Source organism: Pelophylax lessonae, assembly GCF_965119305.1.
Source record: "Pelophylax lessonae genome assembly, chromosome: 5".
NCBI classification, from domain to species: Eukaryota; Metazoa; Chordata; class Amphibia; order Anura; family Ranidae; genus Pelophylax; species Pelophylax lessonae.
In genome coordinates, this window is record NC_138772.1 from 312,517,597 (window position 1) to 312,532,040 (window position 14,444).

The 14,444-nt window shown below is 38.9% G+C and overlaps 1 protein-coding gene across 1 annotated transcript in view; it reads left to right on the forward strand.

The window, feature by feature from the left end:
- CDH20 (cadherin 20) overlaps positions 1-14,444 on the forward strand; it is a 577,159-nt gene that overhangs the window by 469,255 nt on the left and 93,460 nt on the right. Inside the window, exon 3 of the mRNA XM_082259717.1 lies at positions 7,522-7,879. Within this exon, the coding sequence (XP_082115843.1) occupies positions 7,658-7,879 (222 nt within the window). The 5' untranslated portion in view covers positions 7,522-7,657. The remainder of the gene's footprint in view (positions 1-7,521; positions 7,880-14,444) is intronic.

Here is a 14,444-nt window from a genome sequence, read left to right on the forward strand (position 1 = left end):
TAATTTTTGCGGTAGGGGAAGTGGAACTTAAGCAAGCTATGTCCTTATCACTGTATGTTATAGCTTGATAAAGGTTTGATATGTATTTTATATTAATGTGCCTTGATTTATCTGGAATACATGGGGGACGAAGATTCCCCAAACGATTCCCCAAACTTGTGTTTATGTCTTGACACCTTGTAAGATGTACTCTTTGTTTGCTCCTTCATATGTATTTACTTCAATAAAAGTACTGTTTGAAGTGAAAAAAGGACAACAGGGTTTATCAATAGAAAAAGTGAAAGTAGAAAAATTATAAGAACAATTGTAAAAAAAAATAGATTAGTGTGGATTTACTACTGGAGAAAAGCCTTCTAACCATAGCAAAGTAAATGTTCAGTTTTCAAATTGAATATTAGTGAATAGTTGGAATCTGTATTTGTTTTGATCACGTAATTGTGTGCTATTACTTAATTGTGTGCTTATAATTGATTGGGTATTTAAGGTGATTACAGGCTTACCTTCTCCACTAAAATTCACTTTGCAGCATGAACATGCATTTTGATAAATGTACAACCTTTACCCACCAAATGCACATTAACACATTTTCTTTTTAATTTGCTCTTACTAGTACTAGTTTTAAAAATATTTTTTCATTGTTAATTACTTTTTATACTGTTAAACACAATGACGAATGCACTCAATTCAAATTTTTTAGTTTACTTTGCCCTTACTAATTTTCCTGTGGTGTATATCAAGCTATGGATGTTGAAAATCAGACTCTTAAAAAGTGACACGTTTTTGAACTAAGTGATTATTTTGTTTTTTGTTTCTCCAAATTTTATGAAGAAATCCCTATGAGGAAATAGACAGGTGCAGGGCACAGACCTTAACACCCACTGGTTTACTATAAACACCACATTGTGTTGGGAGGCATAATATGTTCTATTCAGTCCCCCAGATAAGGTCAAGGGTTCAATGAACACCAGAACATGTTCTCAGTTTTTTAAAGCATTATACAATAAACTAAGCCACACCATTATTATCTACGTATATCCACTGCCCAAATCTGCACAACAAAAGCAAGTTTTTTTGGGGGTTTTTTTTTAGATTTTTGTCTGGAAATGTGATACAGAAATTCACTTCATTGTCTTTAAGTGAATAACAATGAGCCTAGCAAAATATATAACGCCTATGGTATTGCCTGTCTTCTTTTATTAGGCGTGCATTGGATTTACTTAAGTGTGACTTTTTCCCAAATGCAACACAAACAACCAGTTAATTATTCCTTGTTAATTACATGTAACTAGAACAGTGTAATTTGATATTGATTTTATGAATCATCTCTGTGGGGATGATTTACTAAAGGAAGAGTATGTTCATTTATCCCATTCATGTGCAGGGGAATTTTAAATAATGAAACAAGATTCTCCTTTGCACATGAATGGATACGTTTAGTGAAACCAGCTTTACTAGGCAATGTGAAGATTCAACTAGTATGTGCCACCTATGCTTATTTTACAGCAAAACTAATGCATTCCCACTGTTTCACCTGGTTGGACTGTATAACAGACATTTTTCAGAATTTTGTTTCCAATCTGTTGTTGTGAAACATTATAGGAAAAATTGCCCCTTCGAAAAAAGTTATACCAGACCAACCAAATCTCTAATTTGATCGTTTATTCATCTAATCTGTAATTATATTACAGCTTCCTGGTAGACACCAGCAAAATTAAACTCCAGCTAACATAGCTTTAATTTCCCAGAACATTCCAATGTAAGTCAACCTAGATTTTCACGCATCCCTCCACTTATGCGTACAATGGTTAAAGGACAGCAGTGTTGAAAGCTGGACAGAATTCTGAAAGACTGTGTGCCGGCTTTGGTAATATATAATTCTATACAACCCTCACTTTGTAGACATTTCCTTTCACGTCATGTTACATGTGGACTGGAAGTGAAGGAATATCTCCCCAAAGGGATACAGACAGCAAACATTGAATTGACAAGGATTTTTACATTATCTTACTTTATGCACAACTGAAAAGTTGACTTTGCACATTATTAAAATTTTAAAATAGATGCATGTGACAATGTTAAACTAAAATGCCAACCACCCCCATTTAAAACTAGCTATTAAAGAAAGGTGAACATGGATGAGCTTTGCACAGAGCGAACAAAAAAAAAAAGATTCCCTAGTACACACATTTCAGCCAGCTAGCTAAAATAATATAGATTTTAATAAATAGTGCGCTTATTCAATGTGTGTAAAGAATCACCTAAAAGTGATGGTGTATAAATTAAAAAGAATAAATGGAATTAAAACCACATAAAAATTAGCCAGGGCTTCAAGCCCAAAAGAACAGAACCCAAAACAACTTATAGTGGAAAACAAATGTTCATACAAATAATGGACTAAATTCAAATCATAAGTTCAGTTCGTGAGAAAAAATCTTCTGACGGAAGTGTAGGTGAAGATGTCAACCAAAACCAGTGATATGGAAAGTCCAGAAAATTAAAATTCAAATATAGTGGAAGTGAATGGAATATCCCTCCACCAGGTGAAATTTCTCCTTACCATAAAATAATATAGGCAACTTTTATCTGTAATCCTAGAAAACCTACACTGCACTACAATAATTACCAGTTCTTAGATGTGATAAATGGGTTAGTTTTCTTTTTTCAGGCTGTTATCCTTTATTTTTACCTGGTGATCCTGTTTGTAACACTGTTCCTGCCCTAGGATAGCAACGCTTACTCACTGCACTGTATCAATGGAGAAGCAGTACTTTCATTCTAGGCTGCTTACTCCAGATTTGAACTAAAGAAGTCTTTCTTCCTTTCTATATTTTCATCAAATAGGGGAGAGTGATCTGTAGTCTACAAAGGTAATTGGACAAGACTGATAACTATGGGGTCAATATACTTAAACTGTAGGGTGCAAAACCTGGTGTAGCTCCGAATACAAAAAACAATCAGCTTCCAGGTTCTATTGTCAAAGCTTAATTGAACAAGCTGAAGTTAGAAACTGATTGGCTACCATGCGCAGCTGCACCAGATTTTGCACTCTCCAGTTTTAGTAAATCAACCCCTCTGTTTTGGTTTTCAGTGCAGCAAAGGCAGCATGAAAAACATTGCAGAATGTATGGCTTGGATGTAATGTGTATTTTCTTTCTGCCCAGGCATTCACTTTAAAGTGCTCTTAAAAGCAGAAGGTTTTTTTTTTATCTTAACCCATTCTATGCATTAAGATAAAAAAGGTTCTGTGTGCAGAAGCCCCCCCCCCCAGCCCCCCTACCGAATACTTACCCGAGCCTATCTCGATCCAGTGATGTTGCAGGTCGCAGCTCGGTGTCTGAATGGACACACAGAGCAGTGACTCGGTTGTTTTGGGGGCACTCGGCAGGAGGGAGGGGCCATAAGCGCCGATGGGGCAACCCAGAAAAGGAGAAGCTGGACTGCTCTGTGCAAAACCACTGCACAGAGCAGGTAAGTATAAGTCCCGGTTCACACTACCGCGACTTGTCAGGCGACTTGGTTGCCTGACAAGTCGTGGTCCATTCAGTGCTATGGGAACCGTTCTAATAGGAGCGACTCAAGTCGCTCCCACTTAGAAAATAGTTCCTGTACTACTTTTGACAGAAGTCGGAGCGACTTGCATTGACTTCCATTATGTGAAGTCCGTGCAAGTCACGCCGAAGTTGCTGTGCACGGCGACTTCGCTAGTCGCCCCCGAAGTCGTGTCGCCATAGTGTGAACAGACTCTAATACTTTTGTTATTTTTAAAAAAAGAAAAAACAAGACTTTAGTATCACTTTAAAAAATAAATAACTTAATGTACACATTTATGTTCTTGTAAGCCCCCGTTCACATACACGCGACGCTACTTCGCACCGCGACCTCCGAGGTCGCGGTGCGAGCAGCGCGCCGCGACCTCGGAGCGGCCGCCACGGACTTCATAACATTGAAGTCTATGGCGGTCGCCTCCTGGTCGCCCCAAAGAAGCTCCGGACCCTTTTTCTAAGTCGGAGCGACTTGTCACCACAAATTGATCAATAGGAAGGAAGCAGAACAATATGTCATGTGGATTAAATTAGTTGTCATCTAAGTTTGCACTTATTAAATAAAAAAAAAGTTTACATGTAAGGCTATAAAAAATGATGTAGCATATATAGAGGAACACATGAAAACAGTCAGTAGTGGAAGCTGGTTTTACAAGTATATTATAAGTTAAGCAACTAGGAGTACTAGAGATCTAGAATTGAAGGCATCTGTTTGTAGTACTCTTCCTGCTTCACTGGTATAAAGCACACAGTTCAGACACATGGGGGCCATGAATGAGCTCTTGGAGCTGCAGCCACAATAAGTCTATGTATGAGGAAGACTTAGCATGTGGGTGGGAATTCCCTAGCTGAACTGTACAAGAAGTCACTAATAGATAAGATCCACAGTACAATGAATTCCCCGTCCCAGCACTGTGACATGCAAATAACTTGATTGCCCATTTAAATCAAAGGAATAGCTCCATGCAGTAGGTCATTTCTAAAGCCACTGAACTGAAAGCCAAGTTCTGTGCTATTATATGTTGTCCAAACACTGCTTCATTTGTATGAACATAATGGTGAAAATGTCCAAGCATCCTTTCAGTTGAACTTTGCCACGTTACACTTGGATGCCGTGAGAGAGTAATGGGGTCCATTTAAATGAAAGCAAGAAGGATTCAAGTTGTATTTTTTTTAAAATAGAGAATGTAGAAAAATATTAATAAAAAATCTCAAAGTGTTTGTCTATTTTTAAGCATTTTATGTGGTGTGTTGGACTAGCAAGGGGGCTAAAGGACCCAAAAGGGATTTGCAACTTATGGAGAGGCTGGCATGTTGCATATATGTCCTTTGCATTACCAATACCACCTCCAAAGCCACTACTGATGTGCCATTCAACACTGTGCACCAGTATTTCAAGATGGATGTCCATTTTTCTGGGCTTCCCTCTTGAATCACCCATAGATGTTGAAAGGCAAATCATCTGTTATAAGCATTGCCTCACAAAACATAACGGTTATGTTTAAAGGCCAGAAAATGTCAATTGACTCATTGGGGTTGATTTTTTAAAGGATTAGAGGATGTTCATTAAGAATGGGGAATGTTCACTTTGCAAATTGTATGTTCATATAGTTTAGTAACTTATAAAGAGGCTGGCATTTTGCATATATGTCCTTTGCATTACCTCTACCACCTCCAAAGTCGCTACTGATGTTTAAGAACTCAGTGCCATTCAACAGTGGGCACAAGAGCTCAGTGCCATTCAACACTGGGCACAAGAACTCAGTGCCACTCAACACTGGGCACCAGTATTTCAAGATGGATGTCCATTTTTCTGGGTTCCCCTCTCGAAGCACCCATAGATGTTGAAAGGCATATCATATTTTATGAGCATTGCCACACAAAACATAATGTTTATGTTTAAAGGCCAGAAAATGTTAATGGACTCATTGGGGTTGATTTACTAAAGGGTTAGAGGCTGTTCATTTAGCAAGGTGAATGTCCACTTTGCAAATTGTATGTTCATATAATTTAGGAACTTATAAAGAGCCTGGCATTTTGCATATATGTCCTTTGCATTACCTCTATCACCTCCAAAATCACTACTGATGTGCAAGAAATCAGTGCCATTCAACAGTGGGCACAAGAGCTCAGTGCCATTCAACACTGGGCACAAGAACTCAGTGCCATTCAACACTGGGCACCAGTATTTCAAGATGGATGTCCATTTTTCTGTGTTCCCCTCTTGAAGCACCCATAGATGCTGAAAGGCATATCATCTGTTATAAGCATTGCCATACAAAACATAATGTTTATGTTTAAAGGCCAGAAAATGTCAATGGACTCATTGGGGTTGATTTACTAAAGGGTTGGAGGCCGTTCATTTAGCAAGGTGAATGTCCACTTTGCAAACTCTATGTTCATATATTTTAGTAAATACACTCAACACTCTTAGTGTCCAATCATGAGCAAGGGAAATGTAAAAAATGCTTTTACATTATTGAGGCAAATGCAGTTTCACATCTTTCACTAAAAGTAAAGGGGCATTCACTTTACAATGTCAAAATACACTTTGCAAAGTCAACAATCTTTGTTCCATTAGTTTATCGACCTCATTGGATTTCTTTAGTATTAGTGTAGAGAAACAGCATTGAAGACGATTAGGGTTTTTATTTTTTGTATTAGTAATGCTATCATATTGTTTAAATATAATTTTGTAGTTGTTAACACTCCCATTTTGATGTCTGGTGTTGATTCTTTTCATCACACAAATAAAGCTTTACATGCATACGTACTTTAGTATGCTGTGTTTTTATAGCTGTGTTGAATGCTTAAGGATTGAAAGGAAAAAGACAATTGTATACATGATGTCTTGTTGGAGACATGCAGCTGTTCACTAGCTACTATAAATTTTGGGTAGAAAGCTGCTACAAAATGTATTGTCATAGAGTTTCCAAATCACAAATAAGCGGTGCTGTAATTGCTTATGGGAGCCAGATGGAAAGAGGATAAGAGAGAAAGGCAAAGGGAGGAAGAGGGTCTTTAAACAGAGCAGCTTGAGCCCTAATGTTATAAAAGATGTTCTGAGTGTTTTGACAGAGTAACTTGAGTGCAATGCCACCTCATTAAGTCCCACAAAACTGTGAAAGAGAAAGTTTTTGTGCTCAATAGCACAGGGTGAGGTCACCAGCTAATCTGACTTCATGACAACAAAAGCCACTTGACTGATGAGAAAGCTCCCTCCACTGGATGTCCACATTCCTTTACCTAAACTGAGCGTTCAGCTTGAAGAAAGACAATCTGTTCGTCTGACCGACACACATATCACACAATGGCGTGTGACTATCAAACCCCCAATCTCCCATGTGGATCACATAATGATTAACTGACCATTGAAATCTTTGTCTATGTCACATTAGCAGCACCTCTATGCTTTTTTTTATAAAAGTGCAAAAGAACCGTGACAATCGAATGCCCCAGCCTGCATAAAATAATAATTAAGGTCAGTGATGATACAGATTCACCGAAAAAAAAAAAAAACTGTTGTGTGCAACTGTGTGGCAACAAATATATATTTAGAAAAAGAAAAAAAAGCATCTGTCCTTGGAAATTGCTTGGTAGGTATTCTGTTGTCTGGAAGGCAATGCTTATATTCAGCAGTTTCAAAAGGCTTCTCAGATCATAAATACTGTATTTTCAGAGCATGCTGTTAACTACAGCAAATCAATAATACAGTGGAACCCTGATGTAATCAAAGTAGCCAAAGTGAAGTAATCCTCCCCACTAACTACAACCCCCAATGTCTCTGTGTCCATAGCTACTTTGTTGTATATAAGAAGATAAGAGATCCCTTTGTTCCTAAACACACTGTTCATATTTTAATATCATGCTGCCCTTGCAAAAGGCTCTACATTTTATAGCAGAAAATATTATTATTCCAACTGAAAATACCATATTAACTTTCTGTTCTTTTCTCTTTTTTTTTTTTTCAACTGCGTAGGAATCTGCTGTTAAGACGACTATTAAAGACTTAATCAAGATCAAAGATCTTTTTACTACTTCTTCTATTTATTTTACACCAAGGATTACTCTTCTTTTTTTTTTTTTTATAAATAATAAAAAATAACTTTTAAAATATGCGACATTTGAAGAACTATGCCCAGCAAGGGTTGTGTATCTACTACATGGTGCTGCTGGACTTTGCAGCTGGATTTGGAATTCCCAGTCAGCTGATAAAACAATTGGATGAAAAATCAAACAAACCGTTCCCACATCACCGACTGAAAAGAAGCTGGGTATGGAACCAGTTCTTTGTTCTGGAAGAGTATACAGGGACAGACCCGCTGTATGTTGGCAAGGTAAGATATAAAATAGCATGAGAAGTAAATGATGTGAAATAGGCAACATAAAAATTTAAAAGAAACACAAAGCTAGGTATTACATAGTTACATAGTTAGTGAGGTTGAAAAAAAGACACTAGTCCATCCAGTTCAACCTATGCTGAGTGTGTGTGTGTGTGTGTGTGTGTGTGTGTGTGTTTGCTGTTAATAGTATATTGTATACCCCTGTATGTTGTGGTCGTTAAGGTGCCCATCTAAAAGTTTTTTTAAACTATCGATGCTCCCTGCTGATACCACTGCTTGTGGAAGAGAACTCCACATCTATACCGCTCTGACGGTAAAGAACCCTTTATGCAGTTTAAGGTTAAACCGATTCTCATCTAATTTTATTGAATGGCCACGTGTCTTTTTAAATTCCCTTTCACTGAAAAGTTTGTTTCCTATGCTAGGGTCAGCATTATGGTATTTGTACATTGATATCATATCCCATCTCTTCCCCAGAGAGAATAAGTTCAATGCTTGTAGTCTTGCCTCATAGCTGAAGTCCTTCATTCCCCTAATTATCTTTGTTGCCCTTCTCTGGACTCTCTCTAGTTCCAGCACATCCTTCCTGAGGACTGGCACCCAGAACTGGACGGCATACTCGAGATGCGGCCAGACCAGAGTCTTGTAGAGTGGGAGAATTATCATTTCATCTCTGGAGTGAATCCCCTTTTTTATACATGCCAATATTCTGTTAGCTTTGCTTGCAGCAGCTTGGCATTGCATGCAGTTGCTGAGCTTGTTGCCTACCAGGACCCCCAGGTCCTTCTCCATCCTAGATCCCCCCTAGCGAGTAACTTGCGCTCGTAATTCTGGCATCCAAATGCATTACCTTACATTCCTTACACCCCATTCCTTACATTCCTTACATACCTTACACCCCTGAAGCCAGTTTTCAATCCAGGTACTCACCCTATGGTCCATACCTACGTACCTTAGTTTGTGCAGTAAGCGTTTGTGTGCTGATTACTACCGATGATATTCTTTTTATTACTTAAATCTTGTATATAGTTCCTTATCTTCCCCTCCAATAGTTTGCAGACTATTGATGTGAGGCTAACCGGCCTGTAGTTCCCAGAGATATATCTCAGCCCTTTTTAAATATCGATGCCACATTGGCTTTTCTCCAATCAGCTGGTACCATTTCCGTCAGTAAATTGTTCATAGAAATTAGGAACAATCACCTGTCTGAGTTCCTTAAAGACCATCGGGTGTAAGCCAACTAGTCCCGGTGACTTAGTTATGTTAAAGTGGTTGTTAAGCCACTATGAGATCTTTACATCATCCCCTCTGTTAGATTACAAACTGTATCCTAGTGCCTGTGCTTTATAAAAAAAAAAAGCCGTTTTCACAGCTCCTATCTGTGATCACATGACTCCCGGCTCTCCGATCTCCCTATTTGACATCTCCAGGGGGCGGGGTAAAGAACTTTCTCTGACATCAGCTGGGGAGGCGGGGAGGAAAGGAGGAGTGAGCCAGGAGTCAAATGATGGCCGAGCGGCGCTGTGAAAACAGGTAGGAATTGGCTTTTTTTTAATAAAGCACAGACAGTAGGATACAGTTTGTAATCTAACAGAGGGGATGATGTAAAGATCACATAGTTTTGTAGCAGCTGGGAGGGGAGCAGAGCGGCGCTAGTGAGCTGACAGGCAGTGAGGGGAGAGGGAGAGGGAGGGGGAGGAGGAGGACAGAGGGAGACAGAGGAGAGCTGCAGATAGCTGTGGATGACGGAGACACGTTTGCTGACCACGGTGTCAGGGCTCAGCAGCCATGATACACCGTGGTCAGTGTACAGGGAGGAGGGTGAAAACTGCCAGGATCAGCCAGGTATTTTAGGTGATACAGGGGGCCAAATGACACAGCACAATCACTGTGCTGTATACCATGCTTTAAGGGAACAGGATCGTTTTTTTTTAGGGTAACAAACGCTTTACGTTTTTCAAGTCTAGTTCTGAGTTTGTCTTCTATTAACTATGTGAGTACATCCTGTGACATGGTATTAACTTTAATATTACACTCTAGGTTACTGTATCCCCCCAATTCTTTTGTGTAGACTGAGGAGAAGAATTTATTTAGAACCTCTGCCTTCTCTCTGTCCTTTATTGCCAGATTCCCTTTATCATCCTTTATGGGGCCAATATGTTCTGGCCTCAATTTTCTACTATTTATATACTTAAAGAATTTCTTGGGGGTTTTTTCACTCTCTTTCGCTATGTGCCTTTTGTGTTCTATCTTAGCCGCCTTGATTGCGCTCTTTAATCATGCAGGCAGCAAGGGTATTCGGCACAATTCATTTATCGCATCTAAAGAGATAACTATCCAATACCGTTTATTTATTTTGGTTCTTTATTTAAAAAAAAAAAAAAACAGTTCAGGTTTTTATTAGCATGTGTTACCTGTTAGCGAAATTTCCCGAAAAATGAATGGAAATCTTTCCAAAGTAAAGGAAGCCCCATCTCTCACTGTTGTCACTGTAACAGGTGTACCCATCAGAAGATTCCCTTTCATCTTATATTTAAGTGACAACCAGTAAATTTTAGATTTCTGATTAGGCTTAGTCTTGTAAAACAAAGGCTCCTTTCACACTGGCGGTGCGCCTGACAGAGTCCATTCTGCTCAGCGGGGGATCGATCTTCCGATCCCCGCTGAGCAGGCTGATGACAGCTCTGTCTCCACTCTGTGTGCAGAGATGGAGCTGTCATATCCCCACTCTCCTCTATGGGGAGATCATTTACAGATTACAGGCGGTCCGTTCTCATCCGATCTTATCCGATCTGACCCTCCAGATGGATGGAAAATAGGGTTTCCGTCCTTCTGGATTTCACGGACAGGATCATATCGGATAGCAGTGGGTTTCAGCAGAGATGTCTCCGCTGAATCTGCCACTAAATAGGGCTGCATGCAGCATCCGATCAGGACCGCCTGAAAAACTGACAGGTGGATGGGATCGGAAAGCCCGTGTGAAAGGGGCCAAATACAAAAGGTGACCCTGTCCAGTAGGGGAACAAGTAGCCATAAAAATCTTACATCCATTCCTTATGTAAACCATAATTACAGAAGAAAGCTTTGGCTACAGATTAAAATGTTATTATTTGTAGTACCTTACATTATCAATATATTTGTATGCCCCACATAGTAAATATTGGTTTAAATTTTACAATAGGGCAACCTTTTTAATTTGTGGCTAGAGTATTGAAAGTTTAGAACTGTTCACTTCCAAATCCAACAACACTACAGAATGAAGTGGACATCTTGCCAAAGCAGTGGGAAACTTTTAGACTGTTTCACCTATTCTTGTCACAAATTTTGGATTCTACATCTTTTTATGTCCTAGTTACAATGTGAACAAGTGCAAACAGGGAAAGTAAATCTCCCCAACATGAATAAAGACAGCCATAAAAACATGACAGACGTTGAATTTTTTTCCTACACTATTCAAAACAAATTGTTTTTTTTGCTGGAAATACTCTGTAATATCATTTGTCCTTTTATACCCAGCATAATAAATAGTAAGTCTAGATATTGCAGTAACCCAGATCTGTATAATACTTCATTTACATGAAACAATGACAACTGTAATTTTGTTTAAGGTGAAATGTTCATGTTAATGCAACATTCAAAAACCCATGGTTAATACAAAATAGCCAAAGAGCCATCTACAGTTACTGTTACATTATTTTCCACCCTGTGTATAAATTGATATGGCACAATGCTAAATATTATGTGACTGTTCCTGACTATTCAGTAGTGAAGTCATTTGAAATGTAAGCAGAGGCGAGCAACATCCTCAAAAGCAGAATGAGCATACAGTATTTAATACCAGTATGTGACTGTAGAAGAACTTATGCACTCTAGATAAGAGAATTCATACTTAGCATATACTGCAATGGTTATTACCTAGCTTAAATGTGACATTGTGTGAAGGTTACCGCTTGAATTAAAACATGCCCTGTTACATTGTAAATTGTTTATTCTGACAAAACTTCAGTCAAGGCAAATGTCTACTGGCCCGGTTGGAAATTGTTGGCCAATATACTATTTTTATGCTAACTTCCTGATAAAAGTGATCCGGACAGGTTGATCTTAGCATAACATAAAAGGTTACCACAGGAATTAGAGTTTGCTCAACTACGAAGTAATGAAAATGTCATGGTCTGTTATTCTATATATTACCCACATACTGTATAAGTGTGGTCATTTGATCCTGAATGCTTACTACAAAGATCCAAACTTTTATTACAGGAGTCGAGAAAATCAGTCTGTGAGTAGCTAGCTGTACTCCACAATAAAAATGTGCTGTAAAAAGCAGCAAACAAGAAGGCATCGCTTTCTACACCTTTTACACCTACTGTAAATCCCGCAGTCTGTAGGATTTAAAGCAAACCTGAGCTATAGCAAGAGAAACACCAATTGGTGCCCCAATGGTAATGAAGGGACATAGGTAACATTAAGACTGTAGTGTATAGCTTAAAGACTTCTCCTCTTTGGGCTCTAAACATTACTTTTGAAGTGTTATAGACCATGCCATCCTACATTCTTTTGGGATAACCAGGGGTGATAGATGTTAATCTTGTACCTCTGTTTTAACTCTGTCCCTGGTTCCTCCTAGGCTAAATATCTCCCAAAGGCATAATATGACCTCCTAGCAGTGCTTGGGAGTGCACTTGTATGTTGAGACACTGAAGACGGGGCTTTTTCTGGCACTTTTTGTGTACAAGTCTGAATCAGTATTTTTTGCTAGAAAATTACTTATGACCTCCAAACATTATACATTTTTTTTTTTTTTAGCAGAGACCCAAGGAAATAAAATGGCGACCGTTGCAATTTTTTTATGCCACGCGGTATTTGCACAGCGATTTTGCAAAAAATACACTTTAATGAATAAAAAAACATAATATATACCCTAATTTTTTTGCAAAATAAGAAAGATGTAGTTACGCTGAGTAAATAGATACCTGCACATGTTAGTGAATTGGCGACAAGCTACAGTACTAATCTCCATATGTGATGTTTACAAATGCCTTTTGAGGTTACCTGTTTAGAGTTACAGAAGGAGGTCTAGGGTTAGAATTGTCTACAAGATGATTGTGCGCTGCCACCAAGGAATAAAAATATAGACCGGCTGCTCTCACCTAATGTGTTCCCACATACACAAGAGGTAAAAGAAGAAATTATGTGATAGCGCTGCTCCACCAATGAAAAGCGTAAAAAAACTAAAGGACAAATTAATAATAGTGCATGCACATTAAATCAAAAAAAAGTACTAGTGCAAATAATCAATACAAGAATGCTAGTAATGGAAATAAAGTGCAAGAACACCATTGGGAACTGACAAGTCCCCTACATAAAGTCAACAGTGATTCTCCTTTAATTTGTGCAAGAAATCAAAAGTCTCTATTGCAATGATGTGCTTCCCAAATAAACACTTGGTGTAAATTCACTCCTTTAATAATGTGCTCCAATCACCAGGTGCAGTGCATGCCCACCTCCATTATTTATCCACAAGGGGTCAACACAGCATAACTCAGGAATACTCTCTGATGTTCAGAGTCCTAAAAAGTTTCTTTCTTTCTATATGTTACCCTGGAGCTGTCTGTGAACAGCGTGGAGCCATTTTAGGAACCTGAACATCAGAGAGTGTTCCTGAGTTATGCTGTGTTGACCCCTTGTAGGTCTCTAATGGAGGTGAGCATGCTCTGCACCTGGTGATTGGAGCCCCATTATTAAAGGAGCGGATTTACACCGTGTTTATTTGGGAAGCACATCATTGTAATAGAGACTTTTGATTTTCTGCACAAATTAAAGGAGAATCACAACTGACTTTATGTTGGGGACTTGACAGTTCCCTGCAGCGTTTTTTTTTGTACTTTATTTCCATCAATAGCATCCGTGTATTGATTATTTGAACTAGCACTTTTTTTTTTTATTTAATGTATATGCACTATTATTAATTTGTCCTTTTGTTTTTTTACGCTTATCATTGGTGGAGCAGCGCTATCTCATATTTTCTTCTTTTATTTACTAGGGCTAGAATTATTGCACTCACTCTAACGTTTGGGTGATACCTCACATGTGTGGTACGATTACTGTTTACATATGCAGGACGACGTAGGTATGCGTTCGCTTCTGGAAACAGATTTTTCAATACAATATCTGTGAAAGACCCAATATCAGATAACTCCGGAATACCTGTCTGGCTACTTTCCTGGCTTCCGAGTATGGTTTGGAATCTTCCACAGATTTTCCAAATTTCTTTACCATCTCATCCAACCTCAGGGTAGCTTCTGTCAGCACAGAGCGGAATTTCTGCTGGGCCTCCTCAAGCTCAATTTCCCTCCGGTTGATGTCATCTGTGGACTGGTTAAGCTTCTCTAGTTCTCCCTATTTTTAATCTGCTTTGGTCTGGTCATGTGATCCTGGCTCTCCTGTGTAAGTGAGTGCCTGCTGCAGGGGGAGGAGGAAGCACTGACAACAGCTGGGCCATGGGAGCCTATGGGTGATGTCCCACAAAGAGCTGCAGGATCACATGACCAGACCAAAG